The following is a 13,626-nucleotide window of genomic DNA, read 5'->3' as shown; positions in this document are numbered from 1 at the left end:
GTACTCTCTGTCTGTCGGCCTGGGATAACAAAAACAAAACAAAAAACAAAAAACTATTCGTCCTTTTTTCCTGTAACATCAGATTTACTTTAACACAATAAAAAAGAAAATTCCATGTGGAGTGGAAATGAGTATAAACTTGAGGTGCTGATTACATCTGGATTATGCAAGCCATGCCTAGAACAGGAGTACTGTCCCAAAGAGCTGGACCAACAGGTTCTGAATCACCTTTATGTCGTACAATATGACTTTATTGACCCATGACCTCTGCTTTATATGGATATCACTTACATAATGAGCAGGGAGCTGTGGTTTAAAGAGCAGTAAAAGAGCAGGGGGACACCCTGTTTTATAACAAACCTTTGCAGAGCTGCCATTCGGTTGTTAAGGGGTGGAGCAACGCTGACACCAACCAATCATGCAGGTTGACATACACAAGCAAATCCTTACGTTCAGTCATTATCAATAAACTGTTTTTCCAGTCACACAAACATCAAAGCAGCTCTGTGCACATCAACATCCTGATGGGAATATAAAGTGCACTTTTTTCAGTCATCTTTCTGTTTAAGGGTGCACGGTCTGATGGTTCTTAATGGAGAGGTTATATTACTAACAGCAGCTCCGAAATAAAAACAGCACTAAAAGGAAATGCGCTGAGATGTGATCACACAGAGAGAGGTCTTTAATGGTGTAAAAAGAATGATGTAAGTAAAACATACTCACAACAATGCAGCTCCAAATGCTTTCTGTATAGTTGTAGCATTGATGCACCAGTTACATTTGATCACACATACATTGATTGTGACAGACAAAGGTAGATTTCCAGCCCATCCTCACCAGGAAACCACATAACTTGAGGTCAATATTTCAGTCCTTGACAAAGGAAAGTGTGTGTGCATGTCTCTGACAGCATCTCATGGGTGTGTGGTGCATGACGGGAACGGTTTTCCTCATAAAATGTGTTTATGAATGAATATGTTTTAAGCTGATCTTTACCTGCATAGACCCTCAGCATCATTACTAACACAGACTGTACTGGCTGTATTGATCCTACGATCATTCCTTGAATGACGTCTGACAATACGATCATATGTTCTATTAGCATAAACGTAACTGTGTGAGGTCTCTGGTGAATGTGGTGTTGACCAAATGTGTAGAAATGTTATTATTAACAGCCTTAATTTACTGTATAACAAAAAAGTCTTTTACTTTTGCATTGTCATTATAGATTTAACCTTCAACTCACCTTGAAAATATTTTTACTGATGATGGTGCATTTATTGTTGATTACTTTAGTACTTTAGAGGATTTGAGATAATCACGACTGAAAACTGTCCAATAATTGTACTCTTTGAAAGCAGTCCTATTGTCTCATAATATTGTTTTCACTACCACTCAGCTGATGTTCAAAAACAGAAAAGGTTTTACGGCTGTAGATAATGACTTGATAACTACAGCATAGTGGGAGATCAGGAAACACTCTGTCTGACTATCCGAGTCAAGACCTCTGATCAGGGTTGGAATATTTTCTCACATGAGTAAAATGAGTCTGGATCTCCTCAGCAGCGGTATCAGTATTACTCATTAGAGATTCCCCAATAGTTTGGCCTCTGTGGACAAAGTGGAGAAGAAAATCAGTTTCTAAATCTTTTAATGAGTCACAGGAAAGGAAAAAAATGTTTAAGAGCAAACTTTTAGTAGTTATGACGCAGCCAAACATCACCTCCCTCGTGTCTGTTTTCAATTAGCTTGTCCTCCCCCACCCTGTCTGGGCCTCCCACCCTGACATCAGCTGGCACACGTGTTGGGGTGCATGTTTGCTCTCCTACAGATGGGAAGCAGAGGTGTTGTGTCACCTTCAGACACAACCGTCTCATTCCATGTGAGTAGCTCACTGTGTCACGCAGGAAGCTGACTTTTCCCATCAAGCTGCAGCAGTGGTGAAAACCACCATGGTGACTATATCCTCCCTTGTGGCTGCAGCACTGACAGCTGAATACAAGATGATACTAGAAGAGATCAGTGTTATAATGCAATGGTTACATGTTGACGTTAAAGAAGAATAAACATCTTACATGTTTGTGTTGGTGTGGCATGATGTTGCCATCAGCAACACAACATATTCCACTTTTAAATTTATTGTCTTTTTCCTTCAGCTCCATCACATACCACAAAAAAGAACAAGAAGAGATGTACAATGGATATAAACTGACAACGGACGTCTCTGTTGGATCATTTAGTTATTTTTGGCTCGTAGTGTGTGGACTTGAATTATATAGAGGGTGTTCCCTTTTCTGTCTGCAGGTCCTGGGTGAGCTGCAGCGTGCACACTCATACTGGTGGAGCTGCCGTCGTTTACTGGAAACTGCGCAAAAACACATAGTTTGAGGCAGCATACCAGAGCCCACCAATCAGAGCCCACAACTTTTCCCAAACTTCTTGAAGTCACAGGAGCAATTAATGACTAGTTTTGACTTCAGAACATTTTTTTAATATAATGATGTCATTAAAAAAAACAAGATTCACTTCCTACATGTTGGTCAAAATGTGTCAGTTTCTGGAATATTTGGTGTAACCTACATTAGGGAATGATAATGGGGTCCCAAGACCTAAGAAAAATCATTGAGAAAATGACAGTAGTGGGCGATTATTTAATACAAGCTTACAATAATAAGTGCATGTAAAATCATAGGGCGTCGGGCTGGACTCATCAAAAAATGGCATGACCTGTGCCTTTTCTTTAAAAGTTGGGGTTGTGGGAAAACATTCATCCACTCCTTGGTAATGCTAAGCCTTTATATCAAAATAACTAATATTATCAAGTGTAATCTGCAAAAATAAAAAAGTCAGATACTCTTTCACATCCATATAACTTAAATGTTCCTGCTGTTTTTGTCTTGTCACAATGCATCACAGGTTGCCATGGAAACCGAGTGGAAAAAAAAAGCAATCTGCCCATTAAATGACAAGCTGAGCGTTGAGTCATGTCTGACTATATTTAGACACTCCACAAGTGCTTTATAAGGCTCGCACATGCCTGTCTGTCCTCATATTGTGTTCTCTCTCCACCAACAAGATACTGTTCATTCACAGAGAATTAGACAATATACAGGTCCACATTGAATGTAGGATTTAAAGCAGACTAGAGAGTTCAAATAATGAATCTACAGGGATTGCCATTTGTTGTAAGCAGCACTGAGGCCAATGACCATCTTGAAGCAGTTTATGGATATTTTAATTCAGTCAACAGCACCTGAACCATCTATAAGTGCTGCTTGAAAGGAGGCAGCTGGGATTTGTTGATGAGATAAATTGACCAACAGCTTGAAACTCCAGACAAGATGCCACCTGTGTGTGATGTTTACATCAGTGCTGTTGAACCCCTTCATGCTAAAGACAAAAGCTTGGTATTTGTCTACGGTGCACAGGGTGAAAATTTAGCTCATTACCATGGTAACGAGAAAAGCTAAAACAGAAAAAACAAAGGAAAGCTGAGGCTAATGGAAGCAGCATTTACTTAAATTTACATAAAACAAAATGATGAACTAAAATGTTGAATTGCAATGCCAGTATGTATAATACATGCCACATTTGATTAATTATAGATCCACCAGATACAAGCTGCAAAAGTCAGAGGTAAGAATAAGGAGGTAGTTTAGTGATGGTGGGGGTACATGCAACTTTTACTCAGGAGTCTACGGTTTGAGTCCCCTGACACAATCAGCTCAGTTAGGTTTTGTTTAGATTTGCCCCAAAAACTATTGGCATTTAAAACAGAGTAAACCAGAGTATGGGGAGGTTGAAAGGGGGATTTGACAAGTCTTGTATTATATGTCATATAATGACATAATATATTATATGTCTTCCTGTCCCTAACGATGGGTGCTGACCAGCAGACTGCAGGTATCAAGGGAAGGAGAACAGTCTGTGCCAGTGGTGTCCGATATTTTTCCTTCTTGTACCTGGAACCACCGACTGCAGTTACGTTGTGTTGATCTGCAGTCATGCGAAGAAAACTGAAGGTTTTTGATAAGTAATAAACTGTTAAAGACATAAACACCTTGTTCTGTCTTTGGGTTAGACTGGGTGTCTAGGTTTAAATCTCTTTTGAAACATGAGAACAAAAACTGCACCAATTATACAGACATATGATCAGGAAAACTCTGAGTCTGTCACAATAAGACAATGCATGTGCAAACACTTGATAATAAGTGCTTTCATAGTTTTGAGATTTTGAAAGAAACTTCTATATACTTTGAGGAAGATTGTTTGATAAGGCAGAGGATGAAGCATTAAAGCAGCTGTTAAAGAAGTGTTTTATTGCTTCAAAATCAGTAAAGCTCGAACCTGATTTCTTCTTGACAGGTGTTTTCTCCTCTCACTGACCAGAGTACAAAAGGATAAGAAGAATCTGTTATGTAATGACCTCTGCCACATATAGTCTGGTGGACCACAAAAGGCAGACTCTGACATGAGGAGGTTTTGGGTGAGGCATAGCTTTGATGGTTCATTCTGGCACTGAACACGTAGGAAACGACTACTGAACTCGATTTTGCAAGAGAAGTACTTCCCTCTTCTCACTCACCATTTACATTTGTTTTGTCATTTCGCTTTAGCAACCAGTGTTTTTGAACCACAACCCTAATGTGACACAGAGTTAATGTAATGTCAAAGTTCAATGTAAATTCATCTTAGAATATATTTATTTATATATTCTAAGATGTTTAGGTTGGCTTCCTCTTCTAATTTCTGAGACATTCATGTTACTGCCTCCCCGTGGTCACCAAGGGCTGTATGTTTAACAGGCCAGACTCATTATTATTATTATTATTATAGGCTTCACAGCACAATTGTCCATCATCCAGCACTGGTAGTCCAGGTCATCTCCAGTAATCCACCTTATTCCAGTTCATTACCTGCCTGCCTCCTGTCTTGACTGATAGTGGTTATCAAGTCTTTCCATGACGATACTATTACCCCCTTCTAACTACTTCTACTAAATACTTCAGCTTCCACCCTCTTGCTGCCCTGGTTGTCCTTCACATATTTTTTTTTGCTGTTGTTTATCTACATCTGATAAGATCTCATAATTGATAACATTGCCCCACCACATCAGGCCTATCTTTATCAATCAATCTGAACCACAGTTACACAAGAACTACAACACACACACCCACAACTAGGAAATGTGTGAGAATATTTTTAACATTAATTTGCTCACTTAAGTCGCTGTATTTGTAATATTTTAAGAGTGCCCACACAGAATGTCTTCAATCTTTGTATTGTTTGCTTGAACTCGAGGAGGACCTTAGTTTTTAATGGATTAAAGGTCAGTGTTAATGAAGGTTTGGCAAGAACTGCTGAGAGATGAGGCGCCCAAAACTGCAGTTGTGCAAATGGCTGGTTCCAAAAATGAGTTGATTTCTATTGACTTCCACATTAATATGCACAACAGGCTTTGGGACACATTCATTTAAATTATCACCTGGGTTATAGACTCATTTTGCAGCATTTATTCCATCATGAAAAGCTGCAAGTTGATTTTGGCACTGCATGTTATTTATCTATGAAAGACAGATATAATCACATCAGTTTTAAATGATATTTTTGAGCAGAGGGAGGCTGACAGCTGGGGATGTGTGACAAATCATTTTATTTCAATCATCATAAATCTCCTGATATCTGTCTCCTGAAAAACGGCTCCATTTTCACTCTCGTGAAATAGAAGCTTTGCAGTTAAGAGAATTTACAGTGTCTCTGAGAATAAATATGGTTGCCACATGTGACAGGGATCATTAGGAACTGTTCATAAAGATGAGCATCCTGCCCTCTGGTGGTGGAAGGAGTCACACACAGGTTTTCTGGAAGCTATGACGTTACACTCTACAAAGAACCAGACTACATGAAATGCCTTTTTTGTCTACACATGCTTCACCCTATATCTTCCCCTCCATCTGTTTCCTCAGCATGGCGTCCCTGCTTCTGTATCGATGAGCAGTGCAGAACCCTGACGATAAAAAGCCAAAGAAAACCTGTTACATGTCATGTGTAAAACAGCAGTGTGTGGCATGGGGGTATCTTGTCTTCACATGGCTGTGCAGTTCATGTATTATATTGTGCAAATAAATGATTTGTTTTACCCATGGGAGAGGAACAGCAGCAGCAGTGAAACGGTTAAACAGGCAGTGAGGAGCAGCAGCAAAGGGAGGACGAGGTGGAAGGAGTGGGGAGAAGCACCGGGCGCAGAGAGCAGCTGCCCTCCTGGGAGCAGAGACAGGTCAAATATCTCCTGCAGCTCTGTTTGGCCTGTCACAACCTGGGGGGTCACTGAGAGAGAACATGGAGGAGAATTTAAACTCTGTAAAGAGTGCAAAAAATAAACAACAAAAAACTTTACATTTACATCATAAGAATAACATGTTATTCCAACACACAACACTGTATGTATATGCACATCCATACAGGTGTAAAGACGCCAGACTCATGTCACCGATGCCATAATGTTTGCGACTTTGACTTTGTATTCTCTTCTTAAAATATAAGTAATTAAACTCAACACTTTCCATTGCACTTTGTTACCTGTGACATAAAAGTAGAGTCTGACGATGGAATGTTCCCCTGAGAAGATCTCACACTGGTAGGTGCCCTGATGGTGCAGGCTGACTGAAGGGATGGAGTACAGTCTGTCCACCCCCACTGTCACTTCCACAAACTGATCCATCTGCTGAGTGTTCACCTGAAAGAGTAAATACAGCCTGCACATACTGCTGACAGGGATCACTTATGCTAATCTGCACAGCTGCAACTTGAGAATAGTGGTGTTAAAAAAACAGTTCAGCTTCTGGAAAATGCTTCCCAAACCAGACTGTCCATCTGTTTATAACCTAAAAGACATGCTGCTTTCAGCTCTTGCTACATTTTTGGGTAATTTAATTTGGGAACAACATGCAATCATGGTGGCAAGTGCACTGTCACAGAGCTGGGCATCTCCCAGGAATCATCCACAACAAACTCTACGTGACCAAGATGTCAGCCTGCTGGATCCTGTGGATTCAGCTGATTCAGCACAATGAGCCAAAACATGATTTTCCTTTTTTTGACAAAGGTCTAATGTGTAACGTGTTGGGTCCACCAACATGCCAACCAGAGCCCAAATAAGAATCACAACACTGAGAACAGACAGAGTCTGCATTTCCCAAGATAGCCAAACAAGGACTTTCTGGTATGTACGCAGCACTGCTGGTGGACTACCTGGACAAAGGTCACACAACGACAGTGCAGACTGATCTCCTGAGACAGCTACAGGAGAAAATCAAAAGAATTCTATCTGGCAAGTTGACAAGATGAGTACCCTTAAACAGTGGTGAAGGCTGCCATAGTGGAATGTGGATTGACCAGCACCCTCCCTATTCACCTGATTTACCACTTCAGACAACTACACTGCAGCTCAGTGGGCCCCGTTTTGACAGGGATGATGAAATCATTGCTGCTGTGGAGGTCTGAAACAGATTTGTACAAAAGAGGGACTCACACAGTGCTGGCAGATTAATAGATGTGCTAGATTTAATAGAACTGATCTGCCTCAGGCCAAAAACAATACCTGATAATGGATACAGCTTTTGGTTTTTCTTTCACTGAAGGACAGAGCCAGGTTAATTGGCTCCACCTGCTTCTACTCTTTATGGCATGCTAAGCTAACTGTCCCCACCCTTTATATTATATATGTGCAGGAATGAGATGGGAATAGCAATGTGCTCATCTAACTCTCGATAAGAAAGCCAGTGTGTGCATTTTGCATATTGAATGATTCAACATATGCTGAACGTACCTCCTCTGCAAACCTCCAGATCACCTCGACATCATCTGGCAAACCAAATGGCACATCGCAGCGCATGCGGATCCTGCTGTTCTCCATTACTTTAATTTCTTCAACTGAAATAAACATATAGCCACCCACATGCACACAGACACACACAGACACACACACACACACAGATAACATTCACAGGAGGGCAGCTCATGCAGTGTGAGTCCTCCTTAATGATTATACTTAAGCCCAGTCTCTGAGGAGTGGAGTAAAAGTGATGATATGCTAAACAGTGGCTGTGCTGTACAGGGTTGATACGAATACCATCGTGTGTGGGAGTCAACTGTCACCTTGCATAAAGAAGCCAAGGACTTAAAGAGTACCTTGGGGGCTCTGTGCAAAAGATATAATGTGTGGAAATAAAACCTTTCCTCTGTCTCTTTTTCAAATCCTGACTTTCTGCTAAGAGCATTTCAAGGATCAAAAGCGGAGCATTTCAAGGATCAGGAGTGGATGCTTATGAAGATGAAAACACAGTTATTTAAGGATGTGTCAAGTCTGGATTAGTACATCTTTTTTTCATATTGGAAAATTGTGATGTAACAGAATAATCCAGTGTGTAACAGTATATTATAATTATTAATACTCACCCGGACAGTCTAGGGGGAACTCACAGGAGTCATACTGGCAGGTTATACAGTCGTACACTGCACCTGCAATCTGAAAACCTAATGCATACATGAAGCTAATATTAATACATAGATTATGACTAGATTATAGCAGAAAGAAAAAAAGAGACACTAACCGCATGGAGGGAAGCATCCAGAGACTGTGAAAAAGAATGAAACCTTAGTTCAGTTCAACATGATCACAGCATTTGAAAAAAGCTGTAACAATATAACTGGCTTATTACAGAGCGAGTGCAGAGATCTGAGGCAGCTGTAATGATCTAATATAGGCCCTACTGTAGATGAAAAGATGAAGGGAAGGGGGAGAGACCGTGTCTCACCTCTAGGCAGTTTGGAGGCAGCTGCGATGAAATTGTCTGCTGCTGTTTGCAACCTTTGCTCATACACGATGTCTGATAGATGGAGAGGAGGAGGAGGAGGAGGAGGAAGACAGAAATATTTGGCTCAACACATCCTGGTGAATTGCATGCTTTAGGGCATCAATTTTAAAATTTCTAACTCCCCCTCTGTCTCCACCACTGTGGTCCTCTAAAGACTCTTTACTTGTTCAGTTATGTCTCTTCTTGCAGGTACCTGTGTTCATCTGTTCATGAAACTCTTCCACAATAGGCAGGATCTCTGCATCCAGGATGTCCTTCAGCTGGCTGTCATGGCCTTTACCTGGAAGAGACACACAATATAAGAAAACTTTCTCACCACACGCACCTTTTACCCCTCTACACTGTCCTCACCAACTCTTCCAGCCTCAATCACTCTCTCGTTGTTGTTGAATATGCGGTCCAGCATCTTGAAGCAGGCGTCCACATTTCTAATATTATATTCAGACAAAATATGACCAAAGCACAGGTCTGCCAGAAGTTCCTCTCGCCCATCAAAGAAGCACTGTAAGCAGCTAAGAGAGGGGCTGAGCAGCAGGCTCACACACCAAAAACACAAAACAGACATGTTTCAGGGCAGTTGTGTTTGTTTCTGTTGGATTCTCTGAAAACTGTTTTCATTCAAATCCTGGTGTCATAGTTACAACACATGAGGAAATACAACTGTTTTATAAGCTTTAAAAATAAACACCCTACATATGAATATGTATGTGCATCTCCCACACCAGATTAAAAGTAGGATCTGGAAAGTATACCCTGCTTATCAACATGCTTGAGTGAGGTGAGAGCCTCAAAGACTCCCTTCTATACTTCCCTCCTTTCTATTGTCTGTAGTCCCTGTATCCTGCTGCCTCAATGCACCAGTTTTACTGCAGAGCACAGAGATGGAGCGAGCCAAGGAGGGAGGTGGCGACGGGTGGTGGTGGTGGTGCGGAGGGGAGAGGGGCAAGATGAAGAGGGAGTTAAATGCTTATGTATATATGGAGATAAAGTGGGAAGGAAAAACCCAGGAGAAATCCACAGAGTACAATGAATGAAAGTCTACCTGGCAGTGCAGGGAAGGCGAGACAGAGAGAGAGAGAGAGAGAGAAAAGATGGAACAAAAGGGGCAACAAAATCAATAGAACAGTAAGCGAAGAAAGTGCACGACCACGCTGATGAAGTTTAGAAAAATATTTACAGACTGTAACAATACAGAGAGAGGGGAAACGAAGAAAGAAGAAGGTGGGAGAGGTAAGAAAGGAGACACTCGAGAGGGAGCGGGACTACAAATCAGTCGGCTGCCTCATCACATCCTGTATCCCCCACTCGTCTCCCATCCTCCTCATCCCTCCACACATCCTCCTCCCCCCACCCCTCTCGTCCCTCAATCCTGGTGCATCTCCATGGCAACCAGACAGGGTGCCTAATACATGAACTTAATATATTTCCAGTGGCAGGGTGAGCTGGGTACTAATGCATTCATCTGTCTCCACACAGACAGGCCAATCAATATTAGGCAAGAGTGTGCTCCAGGACTGCCAAAGTCAGATTGCTAGTCAGATGGTTGGACGTGGAAAATCCCAAACATGTGTGTGTGTGTGTTCATGTTGGAGGGCATTTAATTGTGTCTGGTTATTACAGCATGGTGACAAGGGCACTTTCATATTTTTTTTTCCTGCCCAGCAGGAGCAGTTACACGCTCATTCAGAGATTTATTACATTTGTAATAAAATCTTTTTTTTTTTCCTTTATGTGGCAGATGCAAAATATTTTCCAGGAAAAGAAACGGGCATTCTTGAGCCTGGTTGAGCAAACACATACATACACAAACTTTTTTTTATTTAATTTTATTCACATTAATCAGATTTTTGTACAAAGTACAACAACTTCAATACAACAGGAACAAGTTTTGGAGGAGATTTATGTGACGGGGTCACAACCCTCGGCTGTCTTCTTATGGGCCCCCATTGGGGGTTAACACAAAGCCAGCCAGTAGAGTTGGCTCCCTGAGAGTCTTCCTCTCTAGTCTTCATTTTGACACAGCAGGTACACAGTCAGAGAAGGAACTGTCACTTTTCTTGCATTTAAAGTAAGAAAATAGAATAAAAAGTATTTCCATGGAATAAAATGTTCCTCAATGTTCCTTCTTTTTTACAGGACGTTGAAACTGAATGCAGCCCTGTTCCCGAGGACCTCACCTGTGACCTGCTTTGACCTCACAGGTTAAGGGTCTCAGGGACAGAGGGGCATACTGTGAAATTAAAAATACACATCGAGGGTTTAAAATCGCACACACACAACGCCCAGACGAACCGTATTAAAAAGAAAGAACCGCAGTCGCTGCATCCAGACAAAGACATGACCTCATCTGACATTTGGATTCTGCGGCACTGACGGGTTCGCTGCAGATCAGAGGCAAAGCTGATCAGTTCAATTAAAGCCAAATCACCACATTATCATGACACATTTGTCCACATCTCACCCATGCTAATCGTTTGTTTTCCCATCAGATACCAAGTATCATTTTCCACACAGCAGGCACAAACAATCTAAACAATGCAGCAGCTCACTGAGGAGCAGACGTAATTCATTTAGGAGAAACAATTAATTATAAACTGTTGGTAAATGTCACAGGCTTTCAGAACAGGATTTATTGAGCTGCCGCTGTCAAATCAAAGTGTCTGATAGGTTTTACTGAGCTCGATAAACCACACAGGAGAAAAATTACAAGATTACAGAAGAAAATATGTACGAATATTTGCCTAAAATATAAGATGTCACAGGAAGAGTGCTATTAGGTCATGATTGAAATGTAGAAAGTCTGAAACTAAGAACAGGACGGGATCCTCTCATGGCTTACCTGGTTAGTTTTTGACGATTAAAGAAAACAGAAGAGCAGGATGGAATGTAAGACATCAGTCCACCTGTAACGAAAGAAGAATAACCACGTTATAATTAATTACTCAATTTATTCCTGGTGACAAAGAAAAGCCACTCATTGCGTGGACATACACTGTATGATGCCACCCACTGGTAGACAGATAGTATGACACATTCTGACTGGGGAAGGCTGCATGCTGTTTGCATGCATTCTAAAGGGGAATCTGTACTTTTTTTTTTTAAATAGCTCATTCTCCAGTGAAGCATGTGCTCAGCACCTCAATGTGGTCGGGAATAGAGGTGTAATGTGTCTGCGTCACATGCTGCATCCATTTGAACTGCATTAACTACCCACAGGTAGACTTCGTAAAGACGCTACAGGCCTCAGGATTTTTCAGAATGCAGAGGTGTGAGTTTAAAGTTAATCTTTTTTTTTTTTTTTTAATGTTGCCTATGACAGATGTGGCAGCTGGAGCAGACCAAAGGGAAAGAGCAGACACTTGAATTGAAACGAATAATGGATTGGTCTGCAGTATAGACTGCATGTTTGAGGTTTGTTTAAATTACGCGTCATTCATGTCAGTATCAATGAAGCAAAAGTAAATTCTCTGCTGCATGTTGTATGCACGCCGGTCATAACAGTTACATTCCTTGACAGCTGCTGATTTCAAAATGTTCATTATTTTAAGAATCACAAGGATTAACACACACAAAATAAACATGAAACCAGACATGACATCATGCAACATGAAGCAAAATTAGTGCAGATTAAAACAGATTTTTTTGGCATATGTACAGAGATGATGACATAAATACTATAAATAATTAGACATGCATGCACACACAACGTAACAGTACAATCTTAAGGATTGAGTAGTAAAAAAGTTGCAGATAAAATCACATGCAACAAGAATATAAACGCTTAATCTATGATCAACTTGTGAGAGAAAGCAGAAGCCTTACACTCAGCCTCTTCTTCTTTTCCTTCCACAGTCAGAGTGATTCCTCTCAGCTCCCTCTCTCTCCTTCTCTTTCTGATGGTCTGTGCCGGGTCCAGACAGGGAGCCCAGCGGCAGGTAGGTTACAGACAATAGTATTGATTCCATTATTCCTCTCTCTACCTACCTACCTGACAACATCTATCCAGCACTTCACCTTTTGTCTCTGCAGGGCTGCTGTCACAAACACGGCGAGCTGCAAACAGGAGTAAAAATAAAGAGAGGGAAAAAAAAGAAAAAGCTTGCTTACTTGTTAGCTCACACGCTTGTGTACACACCAAAGCCGCCTAGTGCACTGATGACACACACACATTTACCCTCCATGCTGCATTAGTGGGTCTCCAGTAATGTCTCTTTTTTATCTCATTGTACCTTCTCTTCTCCCTCTTTTACACTCTCTAGTCGCCATCCTTCCATCTCCCTCTTTCTCCTCACACGTTTTTCCAAGCCTCACGTCTCTACTAGCCCAGTAACCCCCCCTTACACACACACACACACTCCAGTCTGTGAGCTACGTGTATGTGTGTGAAAGTGTGAGAGATGGAAAGAGAGTGCAGTGAGTGCACGTATATGTGTGTTTGTATGTGTGTGACTACGAAAGAGAGGAACTGTGTGCATGTGTGTGTAGAGGTGGGGGTGGGGGGTGGGTGGGCAGAGAGGCTAGCAGAAAGTGGGGATGGAGGGGGAGGGTCAGAATCTCTAATAGGATGAGAATAGAGAGAAAATATGAAGCCCAGGAGTCTCATGAACCTGAGAGGCTGACATTACTGCCTCCTCCTATGTGTACAGCAATCATACCGTCATCAAATTGATTACAGGATTTATGGTGTTGCTTCAACAGCACTGTAAATTGCAGCTGGAGTGACATCAAACACACTAAATAAACCCATTGT

At 41.4% G+C, this 13,626-nt stretch overlaps 1 protein-coding gene across 1 annotated transcript; it reads right to left on the bottom strand.

The window, feature by feature from the left end:
• Positions 1–5,931: 5,931 nt before the first annotated feature.
• spaca6 (sperm acrosome associated 6) lies at positions 5,932–9,441 on the bottom strand. Its single transcript, XM_028425281.1, has 9 exons — positions 9,228–9,441; positions 9,070–9,156; positions 8,817–8,888; positions 8,613–8,636; positions 8,458–8,535; positions 7,829–7,932; positions 6,580–6,736; positions 6,141–6,327; positions 5,932–6,007 (listed from the first exon to the last, which is right to left on the bottom strand). The coding sequence occupies exons 1-9, from the start codon at positions 9,439–9,441 to the stop codon at positions 5,932–5,934; spliced, it is 999 nt and encodes a 332-aa protein (XP_028281082.1).
• Positions 9,442–13,626: the final 4,185 nt, after the last annotated feature.

This window comes from Parambassis ranga, chromosome 16, assembly GCF_900634625.1.
Source record: "Parambassis ranga chromosome 16, fParRan2.1, whole genome shotgun sequence".
Classification (NCBI taxonomy): domain Eukaryota; kingdom Metazoa; phylum Chordata; class Actinopteri; family Ambassidae; genus Parambassis; species Parambassis ranga.
This window is presented reverse-complemented; position numbering and strand designations above follow the sequence as displayed.

Coding starts and splice junctions, on each gene's coding strand:
- spaca6 (XM_028425281.1), bottom strand. CDS start 9,441: ATGTCTGTTTTGTGTTTTTGGTGTGTGAGCCTGCTGCTCAGCCCCTCT. Junction 8,637..8,816: donor TGCCTCCAAACTGCCTAGAG/GTGAGACACGGT, acceptor TCTTTTTCACAG/TCTCTGGATGCTTCCCTCCA. Junction 6,737..7,828: donor TCTGGAGGTTTGCAGAGGAG/GTACGTTCAGCA, acceptor TTACTCTTTCAG/GTGAACACTCAGCAGATGGA.